Genomic DNA, 12,985 nt, shown 5'->3' with positions numbered 1-12,985 from the left:
TAGAACTTTTACTTTTGTTCTTGGTCAGGTACGATGTCTGCATGTTCTAAACGTTGTAGCTAGGAGCCCGTGCACCAGTTTTGTTTCATTACCTCAGCAATGGGACGAACATGTAGACAAGATCTTTGTTCAAACATACATGAGTAGACTTTCATCATGCGTCTTCAAAACAAAGTATGCTAAAACAACGAAGGAAAACATTTAGATGAATGACGAAGTACGGGTAACGGAGGTATGTCATCTCAAAGTATTGTGCTACGCGACAAAATGGCTACATTTGTGGCCATCTTGGTTGATGGCGCGCAGTGTTAGAATATCTTTATTTAAGATGTTTTGTGGTTTCTTTTTGCTCCATTCAGCACTTTTTAACATTACAGAATTTTTCTCCGAAATTTCGCTATTGCATGCTGTAAAAATAGAAGTATAAAGTTCAATAAACAAATACGATCGAAAATTGAAAGGACATAGAAAAATGAACTAGCGAAAAAAGGTTCTTTATGGTTTGCCCAGGCGGTGCGTTTCAAACTTCCTGGCCACACTGCCTACGTCATTAATGTGACGTCACTGTATATCAACCCCTGCACCAACCCAGAAAGGATAGTTATTTTGCCAAACAAAGAGGACTTGGATTTGGTTCTGAACATTGAGGCTAACAGGACTTCATATCTTTTCTAAATAGCTGTAACATATTTGAAACCTTGGATCATACATTTCTTGTGCAGGTAGGTTCTTTTTTTCATCAGCAATCATTAAATAAAAGCGGGATATTGAAGGAAAAACTGCCTCGACCGAACTACTTGTCGTTTTGTCACAGCAGCTGTAGTATACCGGCGGCGGCAATCACTATTTGGGTGAAATAAAACGCTATTGGGGTTAAAAAAGGGTTTTTTCTATCATATATTTTTGAAGTAAAGGCTGTAAATAAAATGTACACCATGATATTGCAGATTAATAAGTAATTGTTAGCATAACCATTGGTCACAATTCTCTGCTTCTGGAACAAATGGCGTCGATAATTTATGCTGCTCGGGTTCAGGAAAGAATATTATTTTTTCTTAAGGTCTACTTGTTGTATGAGATGACCCTTTTACTTTCTTGCACCTCAAAAATAGCGAAGTTTGCCTTAAATACCTCAATGTATGAGTCGTTTTCTTTTGTAAGGGGTGGCGTCTTTAGTCGAAGTTCAACTTCGGCCATTTTGTGATACATGTAATATCGATTTACTGATGAAATAATGGGAAGATAAGATTATGGAAAAGGAAAATATATGAAAACAGGGACATTTGTTTTTCTCCCGATACATTCAATCAGAATTTTGAATGTGAATCAATTGTGAAAGTAACAATAGCTGCGAATGAAATCTCTCTTAGATGAGGAGATGCCCATACGTGCATGCATGTAGCATTGTGTACAGGCATAACGTGTAATTGCAAACGTTTAACTTGATGATGAAGCATATTGTGAAGTTGTGTTATGAATATATACATGACCTTCCCACTGCAGTTTTGTCATTCTCTCAGATATTTCAAATTCTTGTTTTGTGGGCGATTATAAAATGTTACACGTATAGGGCCCGCATGTACTTAGTCACTCTGTAAGTCAGTCAGCTGTTTCATCAAGAGTGTATCTCAACCATAAGAATTTTCAAGTCCTTTTATCATACAGCGTATTCATATTATCCTGTGATCTGTATTTTCCACCAAAAAGATGGTTCATCATGTTTGACCCATCAGCCGCAGACTGCGGAGGCTCATTTATTTCACGATAAGTGAGGTCCATCGGGCGATTTCTTACTCATGGTATGCCCCTCAATATCTTCTGCTCCCGGCCTCACTTGGTCTCAAAATGCCTTTCTGCTGCTATTTTCCAGAATGTCCGGAGGAGACGATTTGGTCAAATTGGACGACCTGGTGAAGAAGTACGTCACGAGTGGCGAAATGCCCGACATCAAGGAGAAACTTAAGCGCATACCAAAGGATTCACTGGATATCAAAATCAACTGGGATCGGGTGACATTTGAATCAAAGGAGGCAAAATTCCCTAAATTGCCGGATGATATTGAGAGTTTTGCAGATTGTAGGATCTTACATACCCAGGACTTTGTTAACAATACTTGTACGGAGCAGGTTTACACTTATAAAACTTCCAGAAGGAGACTTTCAGCCTGTGAGAAAACGTATGAAGAAGGGTATACGATTGGTAAGAATGTTGGCGTGCAGATCAAGGTGCCTGGGTCAGTCCTGGAGGCGAATGCTGGTCTAAGCAAGGAGCTGTCGTTAATGGAAACTGAGAGATTTCAAGAGGAGGACGACATAAGCTGGGAAGTGGAGAGCCAGATTCGAGTGTCGCCAAAGAATCGCACAATTGCGGAACTCACTATCAGTGAACGACACTACTCTGTCCATTTTGAAGTAGACTCGACCTTAAAGGGTCGAGTGATGGTGGATTACAAGAACTTATCAAATGGCCAAGTTTTCAGCAGCGGTAGTACGCAGATTGCTGCGATTATTAACTATGCAATTGAGAAGGAACTATTAAAGAAGGACCAGTTCGTCATTGAAGAGGATTTAGTTAATACTCAGTTCAAGGGGATTTGTAAGTTTAGCAAGGGGAAGACTGACATTAAACTAACTGAAAGACCATTGACGGCTAATGAGCTCCAACAGGAATGATGACTGTGTGAAGTATTAAAATGTATATGAACTCGGTAGGAGAAGATAGATGGCATCACCTGTAAATGATCTAAACTGTGGTAGCATCTTTCATATAAGAACCGTACACCACAGCGACTTAAAAGTTTGACGTTTAGATTCTCCAAGGACAGCACTACCTGTAGCTTTATTGTGATCATTACGTGGTACATAGTTCTTCAAATCTAAGTGTCTGTTCTCAAAATCGGCACTCAGGTTTAAAGCATTCAATGACTCGACTTCGTCGTTGGTTAACAGGTTATATCATCTCAATTCAGCATCACCTGAAGTTTGCGAAACAGTAATGCGTTAGACCGATACTTTGACATGGTCATGCGGTGATCAGACCCAACTAGGATTTGTTGTTTCAGAATGGGACTTGTTGTTCCTGTCCACTTTGCGGCATCTTAATGAGAACAAACGACGAATTTAAGTCAAATTTGTTTTTATTAGAAAACGTACCATGCTCTTTATGATAAGTTAAAAGCATATTTACAGAAGCTCATTCAGCATGTCTTTTCCTCACTTCAAAACCGATTGACGAGTCTGACAGTTCAATACATGTATTTCGAGGTCATGACATCATGGGCATTGCCTCTCCTTGGCCCCGAAACACCTGACGACATGTTCGTTCTTCATATCATTATACTGCCATGAACACTCCGAAATATCCAGTCGTCCATCGCAAGGCATTATGCATGATGTAACATTCTTTAGTATCCCCAGGAGTCTATGTCCTATCCTATTGTTCCACGGTAGGACAGCCACTTCACTTACTTTTACGGATACATTTCCAGGGGACATACAGCATACGTGTACGTCCCATGAATCGTTCAAAACTTTTCCATGCAATTCTTTGAATTCATGGGCTCGTTACTCTTGACAAATACTGTTACCATTACTCTGTTTCGGCTGATTGTTCTCACCTGAAACGAGGATTCTTTGTTAGTCTGGGACGAAATCCCTATACCCACAGATTAAATCTTTACGAGAGACTGTTCATCATATACTAGTATATGTTCACCATTCCCGGCAGAGGAACTCCAATATATATGACCCAATGAATCCGGTAGCTGCGTCAGTCTTGCTTAACTTCGTTACGTGTAACTACTTACCACATCTTTCGCCTGGTCATGCTCGATGGTGATTGGTTCCTGTAGTTCGAACTCTGCCTTATATGTCGCTAAGTTGTTCCGCCGATCAGTGGCATCAACCATCACAGAAAAGCCTCTGCAAAACCGACAATGAAACATTACAAATTGGTTCTCCCCGTGCAAAGATATGACGGAGAAGAGAACTGTTGGCGGTTGTACTGAGAATTATGACTCCAAGTTGATTGGGTTCTATTTGAGAAAACAGTTTAAGTCACGCACCATACGTTAACTCTTACTTAACGTTATACTTTAGTTTGGCCAGGGAACTGCATGAAGACGACGCGCAAATCTGCGGACCAAAACTTTTTAATGTCGGTGACAATCAGTGGTTAAAAGGTTCTTGTTCTATCTTCACTCCCGGGTGTGCGTTGTGACGGAGGGATATTCTCACTTCCTTAGCATGTTTTGATAGTCAGGTGGCTGCATGACGATTGTTCGGGCCCGATAACCTGGCCAACCTACCTCTCCTGAATGTCAACCTTAGGTTCCGGATCTTCATTGCTCTCTGTCCTGCCAAAGGCACATTGTGAGCTGATGCAGCAGTTGGTTCCTGGACCTGGCGGCACGATCAACACAACCTTCGTGAAGCCAGGAAGGTCGTTAAAGTGAATATTAACTGGAAAGAAAATTATTGAATATTTCGTGTAAACTGCGTTTTATCATTTTACAAGAAGTCAATTTGGTGCTTCGTTTACATTGCTAAATGCGAATATCGGCAAACCATTTCAATACCGGAAGGCTAGACTTTCTAGCTGTCTCACTCCTGACGTCTTGAAACAAGACGAGAGAACGCAACGTCCATTCAACGCCCATCTCAACACTATCCAGAAGTCCTATCCTAAAGTAGGGAATTTTGTTGACTTGTTCGGTAAGATGCTCTCTTAGCTGAATTGGAAGACAACCTCGAGGACAGTTTTTAAAAATAGATCGATATTTTTACACCACGTATTTTTATACCAAACAAAAAGAAGACACTGACAAGACTGGTGAGCAGACAAAGAGATTACAAATCTTTTAAAATAGCCGGTGAACTCCTATAACCATGCCAACTACCAATGATCGGGTACAATACGATAAAAACCACTATCAGCCATGAAGACAAATATGGAGGTTGGATTCATCGCCATGGGTGTTAAAGCTGCGAAATGATTGCATTATTGTGCAATTGGTGCAAACCCCAACCCATACCCTGAAACTTCGTCCGTGACACTGACTGTGGCCCTTTCCTAGAATAGGGGATAAAAGGTGTGCTACAGAGACAGCCATCTCTCATTGCTACGTCAATGGTACGATTGTACATCATAGTTAACGTGCCTGATACAGAAGCTAGTGTTTCCAGGCTAAGAAGTTTCCTGCAATACAGCCATCGGAGTGCAATATTTCGTGAGAGAAGTAAATACCTCCTGTAAACCCCCTTCCTTCTGGCTTGATTGTTAACGAAAAAGCCGCCAAAATTATATATGTGCAAAGATATTATACATGATACCTCGAGAAATGTACTTACCGGTCTCGAATTCCTTTGACTGAACTCGTTCGGTACCCGCCATTATCTCTACAGCAGAAGAACCTTCCTTTTCATTCTGCCATACCAGCTACTGTAACAACCATTGTGGAGCCACCTCAACCTATAACATCCGGAATGTATCGATTAATGCAAGCGCTGCGAACCTCTGTTGTTGTAAGAAGGCCGCCATTTTCATTTCCATTCCGCAGTCAAAAGAAATATACGTTATTTCCATTCTTGTGAGCCTATTGATAAAAAAACTAAGTTTGTACATCGCCTGTGACCAATGCAAGACTACTATGATAATAAACTAAGTTTGTGGAGACCAATGGCAATGCAAGATCAATATCAATGATAATAAACTAAGTTTGTACATCGCCTGTGTGTAGACCAATGCAAGACTACTATGATACTATGATAATAAACTAAGTACATTATACATGATAAACTAAGTTTGTACTACATCTGTGTTTTCTGTTTCCCTTTTACTACAGTAGGCATGTCAATCTACACACATGGCAGGAACTCCTTTCATCAAGCAGCATGTGTAAAGCCATCTGTCAGTTCACGCATCGATCCAGCTTGTACTAACTTTCCTGGCAGAATCGATATGCCCAGACGACTCCCACTACCGTGGTTGCCCTGGCAACACATGATAATGAGGTGCTGTAATACAATGCCGCTGTCATAGATTAACCGAACGAACATCAGCGACGAAGGGATTGCTGATATGTATGACCGAAACGCATTCGGAATATTTCGGGTAAAGTCGGTTGTTTCCGTGAAGTAAATGATGTCGCATCCTTGTAGTTCGAGGTTTGCCTCTATAAGTGCCTAGTTTTACGGACCTGGTAATTATTACTGTATAGAATTTTGGCTGCTGATTGAATCCTTTATTTGACAGGAACCATGAGTGAATTACATCATTGCCATATTATTAGGCGACCCAACTCATCTAGAGAAAAAAAAAAGTGTGACGCCTCCACTTGGACTGATTACACATGAGTGTTTTCCCATTTTCACTACTTCATCCCCACGGCAAAGATACACTTGCTACCAGCGGTTATTTGTAATCAAAAGGTACCCACTCGAGCAGTTTGTCTTGAACAAATATAATGTAGGAGCTACCATCGCGAACGTCGCAAGGACCCGCCTGATGAAACGGCACTGAAGCCTTCACCGTCACTGTCACAACCTGCACACTACCCAGTTCAGACACATCTCAGGACATCATCATCAACAACATCATCGCCATCTTCCGGCCGGGAGACCAGTTCAAAGCCAGAAAACACACCCAGTCGACCATTTTGTCGCTCGCGAACGCCCGTCACATGCAACCAGTGCCTTTTTAGATTTCTTTTTTTGAACCATAAAAATTAATGCAAACCTTCATATAGTAACAAATAGAAGGTTTCAAACGAAAAAAAGGACGCGTATTTTATTAATACCAGAATAAAATGGTATACCATTCTGTCCCATTCGGAGAAGGCAGCGACCCGGGCGGTAAGACGGAAGCAGGTTAAATTAGTTTAAGAATGCTTATGACATAGTTTCAACTTAAGCTCATAGTATCATATCAAACATGTATGAAGGAATAGCAATTAAGCAAATAAATCTACATGTACCTCGTTTAATGCAAGGATTCACCACTTTGGCAGTAGGAAAATTCCAATATGGCTACCGGCGGCGCGGCCATCTTTGATTCGAGTTGACCCACCGATCGGAGTTCATCTTTCTTATTTTCCTGTGCATTAAGAAGTAAACTTCTCCTTTAAGTCAGGTTCATAATGAAGATAGGCGTAAGTATCAGCAAAACTGAAGAAACTACATCACTTTACTTCCAATAACGACGAACATAATAACTTTTCCTCCGTTTGATATGTCCCAGCTGGTGCGTTCGAAGTTTTCTCCAACATTTCACACGTCATCATCATTTAATGACGTCACTGTATGCCATCCCCTGCGCAGACTTTTTCGTCAAACAAAGAGGACATGTATTCGGTCCCGGATTGTGACTAGGAAAGGACTCATTTTCGCACTAAAGTCGAGATTGTGACAAATTCTATAATTTGGATTAGATAGTTCTTAGACAGGTACGTCGAATTTTCTTATTATGAAATGCATATCTGCTAGAAAATAGACAGAATGCTAACAAGGATGCAGTAATTGCAGATTTTTATAGCTTTTGGTGGATACCACCAATTGCGTTGTGTCACTCCATGGAATGATTATAAAACATGAAACTCTACGATAAAAATGAAAAAATTAGAGTTTGCTTGACGAAATGGAATTTCGTTCCAGTTAAGTTTCTGGTGGAAATTCGCAGAAAATAAAATTTAATACAACCATGTTGGGGCTGTCTCAGGCTGCCGGTGTCCTTTTGATCAAATGGCGCCTAATGTATGCGATGGGCAGGGCAAATTGTCATGATAGCAGTGTCTCTTCGAATGTTACTAGTGCATCTTTAAGAAATTAGAGTGAGTGAGGAAAAATGCGACCTTCGATATTGAAATATCATGGTTGGCTCGTCGTCTGGGTGTCAAATTGTTAAGATACAGAAAAGAAAACATCTTCTAACTGTAACATGACGGACGCCATTTTATTTGATTCAAAATGTGGCTGAGCTGTGAGGGGCACACTGACCTTAAGGCCGATAGATTCAACCACATCTCAGGGCTAATCTGCGAAGCAATGTGAAAACGTCCTGACTGAAAACTATTACACTAATGCATACTATCATGAACATCGAGTAGGCCTTTATTCTAGTATTCATGTAGAATCAGGAAACGAGAGAAATTATGCGCCAATTACTACGTGATAATAGTTTGACCTAGTAGCAGTCATGTAGGCCTATATCATTGCTGCTTTTTGGCCCTGCACGTTGAACGTACTAAAGACTGTCATTTCCATCCTTTATTCAAACTTCCCATTTGCTATGAATTAATTCAAACAGCAACCAGTATGACAACGGCTACATGCGGTCTTTTAGGCCTGATATCGCTTGTATACAAGTATTGTACATGTAGTATCAAAATACCATTATCCTGAAAAATTTCGTAAGTATGAGTGTAACGTCACACTGAGCAATAACTTGTACATGTAGGCCTGCATGTGTTATATCAAAAACAGTTTTCTGCCCGGTTTTCTGCAGTGGGACCATTTGAAACACTTCTCAACAATGAATTGCCAGTTTCAATATCATGGTTTTGAGCCGGTGTAGAAGTAGAAAGTGTCACCCTGGAAAAAGTGGCCGGCCCCATTGTATTCTGACGGATAGTGGTATATGGCCATGACATGACCTTCAATAGCTCAGAGATTAAAGCGCATGATAGAATCCGCGGTTCCCCTGACATTCTATCCTAGGACATTTCAGACTTCTACACTGGTTGGGATATTTTCCTGACTGAATCCATAAGCTTACATCAGAAAAAAATCATAGATTCATTTTATCATTGATATATTGGATAAGCGTCAATGATAGAGAATTGTTGGGTATATAGACACCAGTTGTTTTTAACAGTTTTCTCCATTTTTTTGCTATTTTCTCTCCATAACACAAGCGCCTTCTTTGCCAAAGCAGTTATATATATTTTTGAAAAAAATTGTTTTGTTAAAGAACAACAATATCGGTCCATGAACATTGCTTTACATGCAGTTGGACCTTTTGATTAGGACATAGCGAACAAGAACGACATGTTGAGCGGCCATTCGATAGATGGCGCTGTCATTATTTCTAAGGCAACAGGTTCCTCGTTTCTCCGTCTGGCAGGATGTTTTACTATTCAGTAACACCCAAACGATATACTTACTCGCTCTCAAAGTCTCAATCCTTCATGTTTTTCAGGTCGTACTCACGATGCCCGGTGGTGACAAGGAGTCCGACAGTAACTTGGTCAGTCTTGACGACATCGTGAAGAAATTCGTCAAAAGCGACGAAATGGAAGACATGGATAAGAAACTAAAAACCATTCAGAAAAAAAATCTTGACGTAAAGGTTCTTTGGGATGAAGTGACATGTGATTCCGAGGACGCGGGCTTTCCTAAACTGGAGGATGATATCAAAAGTTCTGCCAACCGGCGGATGTTACACACGCAGACATTCACGAATAACACGAGTACAAACCAGGTTTACTCATATAAAACTTCCAGCAGGAAGATGTCTTCTTGTGAGAGATCATACCAAGAAGGCTGTACGATGGGTAAAGGTATTGGCGTCACCCTGAAAGTTCCTTCGGAGGTGTTAGAGGTGAATATGGACCTCCGCCAGGAGTTGTCGCTCATGGAGACTGAGAGTTTCAATAAGGAGGACGAGATAAGCTGGGAAGTTGAAAGCCAGATCACGGTGCCGTCCAAGCATCTCACTATCGCCGAATTAACCGTCAGTGAAAAACAATACTGTGTTCATTTCGTAATTGAATCAATTCTAAAAGGTGATGTGATTGTCGACTATAAGAATCTGGCAACTGGCGAGGTTTTTAGTAGCAGTTATATCAACATTGCTACTATTGTTAAATATGCTTTAGGGAAGAAGCTGTTGAAGGCGGAACAGTTCCAGGTGGTTGGGGAAGAGGATGCGGTCAGGACTCGCTTTAAGGGGACGTGTACTTTTAGTAAAGGGGTCGGTGATATTAAACTGACGGAGAAATCTTTAGTGAGTGATGGACAACAGGTATCCGCAGCATCAAGTAACAATTCGTCACAACCATCATAATCATGGCCGTCAGATCTTGAACTATCAACAGTTGCTTGTGGTCATTTCGTCCCTTGATATGTCCGGACTAATTAGTATACCAGCCGAACGGTGACCTTCATAAGATGGGTCTCTTGCCTCTTGGCCGAGTTTCATAGATCGTGACACGAAGGGGATCGGCTTTGATAGTGGAAACTGTGATCTGGCAGTCGTTTGCTCGATAACTACATGTACACCTGTTTGCGTCTAAGCATTCTATAGCGTCAGGACAGTGAACCATGCATGTTATCTTTATGCACTGTCCTAAAGTACAGACTGGCTACGGAAACTTGAATCTTACCCAAAAAGCAAGTAAAGCAAGATACATTTAATGTTTTATTACAAAATTTTACAATGCGTTATTAAATAGGCACCAGATTATATATCCAGATTACATATCTTCAATGATCAATCTCATATGCCTGTGGTGATTACTTTCTTCACAAAGGTAACTCAACACATGCAAATGTAATGACTTATTAATTGAAACATATCAAATGAAGTTGCTGTACTTAAACGACGATAGAAGAGTGGTGAATTATCCATTATCCATTACAAGTTCACAAAAGGGATCATTTTCAAATAGTGTTGTACATAATCATAGTTTCAAGTCATTGCCAGAATTGTCAACTGAGATGTCGGTAGTCACTGAAGATAGGTTATCAAGATTAACCACATACATGTATATCCAATCGGCATACATGTATATCCAATCGGCGTTCTGTCAAAACTTTTTCTTTACACAACTCCTCCAGTTTAGGCCCATAGGTTCGCTGCTTTTCAGAAATAATGTGATCACAGTTCTGTTCCAACGGTCTTGTTTGACCTAAAATGAAAAATTGAAGAATGTAAAAAGCTTGATACATTCACATTAAGTGATCTGACCATTGGCCTGTCTATCTCAGTCTTACCAGAATGTTTAATTAAATGGAGTGTCATCGGTTTTACCAAACAAACTTTTAAATGCAAGGTATATCGACATGCTTTAAGCATCCAATGCACAAACACACCGATTTGACGTGTTAGATAATCCTCATACCAGTGATTTTCAATAGTCCGCTCTCGATATGACGTATATGAATGAAAAACCCTTGAATCTCAGGATGCTGATAGATTAAAAAGATGGTAAAGGAGTCAGTCCATGAGATATAATAGGGAGGTTCTGCAACTGTACGTACTACGAAGTACATTGTGTAGGGGAACAACCAAATCCGAGATTTCAAAGCAGTCACGTTTAAATATAAATATCTGACGTCATAAGAACATGCTGTAGTGCGTACATGTACAGCGTTATATAAAGCAGTTGCTTAACCTCTCTAATAAACATTTATATCACTCCCCACCTCATATGTCGACTTCTTAGGTTGTAAGGCAAGAGGTTCTTGTAGTTCGAACACTGTTTTATATGTTACCATGTTGTTACTACGGTCCAGGGCATCTACCATCACAGAAAAGGTTCTGAAATGTAGATTGCACAGAAAAACTATGAGTATTATCGATATCACCGATTGGTATGTATATCTTTTGTAAAATGCGACAATGATCGTGTATGGAAAGCAACAGAGGGGCCATGCATATTCTCACAGTAGCGGGTCTGATTTCAGTAACCATATCATGATGACATCTTGTTGGTCTTGCGCACAGATTTGCCGCGCGAGAGGCAGGCTTCAAGACCGTCAACGGCCCGGAGTAGATGCGCACCAAAGAACTTTCTCTTATCGTATATTTACCTTTCCTGAATCTCAATTTTTGGTTCTTCATCACTCTTCTTCCTGTTAGTACAACAGTTCGCGCTGGGTCCTTGTGGCACGTACAGCACAACCTTCAGATCGATCCCTGGAGAGTCTTCTTTATGCAGGTTAACTGAAATGAAAGAGCAGCTACTATCAAAACGTCTGCACATGTAGTGGTGGCATCATTCCAATTAACCGAACCTGGAAGAAATTTCCCTTTCGTACAATCTGTACATGAGAGTGATGGCCATGCAAACCGAAGATATTGAGCCGCACCGTTATGTAGTTCGATCTACAGATCAGAAGAGCCACAAGCAGTGTTGGCAATGCTGCTATTTTGACAACCTCCCCGAGATCACCCAAAATAGGCCGACAATGTTGCTCCCGGATGAGACATAAAAGCAAATCTATTTGCATCAGCGGCGGACAATTTAGAATAAAATTGCATTCAACAATATATTGCTTGTGTCTTCTGTGCAGTGAAAATAAAATGAGCCCGCGATCATAGACCCTTGGATAACTGCAACAGCTTCTCAGTACGCGCATTTATAAGGCAAGCACGTGCGTACAACGATAATGTCTCTAAAGAGAGAACAAAGTTAACTGGCGCATAGTAATACCATTATTACCTACATGCATACCAATCTGTAGCATTTGCTACCCATTATTACATTACTTCAGCATGAAAATATTGAACATGAGTCTGTACTAACCTATGTTAAATTTCCTCACAACCCGTTCACTGCAAGCCATCGTCAAAAAGGAATGTCCACATACGATCACATAACAACTACTGTGAGTCCGTGCTGTGTTCAAAATTTGAGCATCAGTCCCTTTACCCTTCAGACAGTAGTGCGGTACTGTTATACTAGAATATATTGATCTTGGCACAAATGGTGACTATGTGGAGGAACTCTGCTGTTTGCCCGCAGACGCCATGTTGTGCCCGCCAACAAAACGATAATTTGATCCCTCAATGGAAAAAAAAACAGTTCAATCCAAATCGAAACAAGTCGTGCGGTTGCTACTTTTACAGATGTTACGATCCAAGAGAATGTCGCATCTTCAACATAAGTGATTTAAATGAAGGAACTATTCAGATGCGCACGGTTATCCGGACGTAAGAAATTAAACAATACTAAAAAGTAGTTATCACGTATCCTTCCGCATTGCAC

At 40.6% G+C, this 12,985-nt stretch overlaps 4 protein-coding genes across 4 annotated transcripts; 2 read left to right on the top strand and 2 right to left on the bottom strand.

The window, feature by feature from the left end:
• The first annotated feature begins 627 nt into the window (after window positions 1-627).
• LOC135488176 (uncharacterized) lies at window positions 628-3,141 on the top strand. The gene is made up of 2 exons (XM_064772661.1): window positions 628-722; window positions 1,871-3,141. The coding sequence occupies exon 2, from the start codon at window positions 1,872-1,874 to the stop codon at window positions 2,670-2,672; it is 801 nt and encodes a 266-aa protein (XP_064628731.1). The 5' UTR covers window positions 628-722; window position 1,871; the 3' UTR covers window positions 2,673-3,141.
• Window positions 3,142-3,477: 336 nt separating this feature from the next.
• LOC135488177 (uncharacterized) lies at window positions 3,478-5,742 on the bottom strand. The gene is made up of 4 exons (XM_064772663.1): window positions 5,349-5,742; window positions 4,307-4,460; window positions 3,806-3,920; window positions 3,478-3,616 (listed from the first exon to the last, which is right to left on the bottom strand). The coding sequence occupies exons 1-4, from the start codon at window positions 5,389-5,391 to the stop codon at window positions 3,524-3,526; spliced, it is 405 nt and encodes a 134-aa protein (XP_064628733.1). The 5' UTR covers window positions 5,392-5,742; the 3' UTR covers window positions 3,478-3,523.
• A 1,573-nt stretch (window positions 5,743-7,315) lies between these two features.
• On the top strand, window positions 7,316-12,265 carry LOC135488686 (uncharacterized). The gene is made up of 2 exons (XM_064773362.1): window positions 7,316-7,441; window positions 9,193-12,265. Exon 2 carries the CDS (start codon window positions 9,205-9,207, stop codon window positions 10,057-10,059), a length of 855 nt encoding a protein of 284 aa, XP_064629432.1. The 5' UTR covers window positions 7,316-7,441; window positions 9,193-9,204; the 3' UTR covers window positions 10,060-12,265.
• On the bottom strand, window positions 10,468-12,732 carry LOC135488687 (uncharacterized). The gene is made up of 4 exons (XM_064773363.1): window positions 12,524-12,732; window positions 11,808-11,940; window positions 11,421-11,535; window positions 10,468-10,903 (listed from the first exon to the last, which is right to left on the bottom strand). The coding sequence occupies exons 1-4, from the start codon at window positions 12,561-12,563 to the stop codon at window positions 10,802-10,804; spliced, it is 390 nt and encodes a 129-aa protein (XP_064629433.1). The 5' UTR covers window positions 12,564-12,732; the 3' UTR covers window positions 10,468-10,801.
• Window positions 12,733-12,985: the final 253 nt, after the last annotated feature.

Source organism: Lineus longissimus, chromosome 5 (genome assembly GCF_910592395.1).
Source record: "Lineus longissimus chromosome 5, tnLinLong1.2, whole genome shotgun sequence".
NCBI lineage: Eukaryota > Metazoa > Nemertea > Pilidiophora > Heteronemertea > Lineidae > Lineus > Lineus longissimus.
The sequence above is the reverse complement of the archived record's forward strand: the minus strand, read 5'-3'. Positions and strand labels throughout refer to the sequence as shown.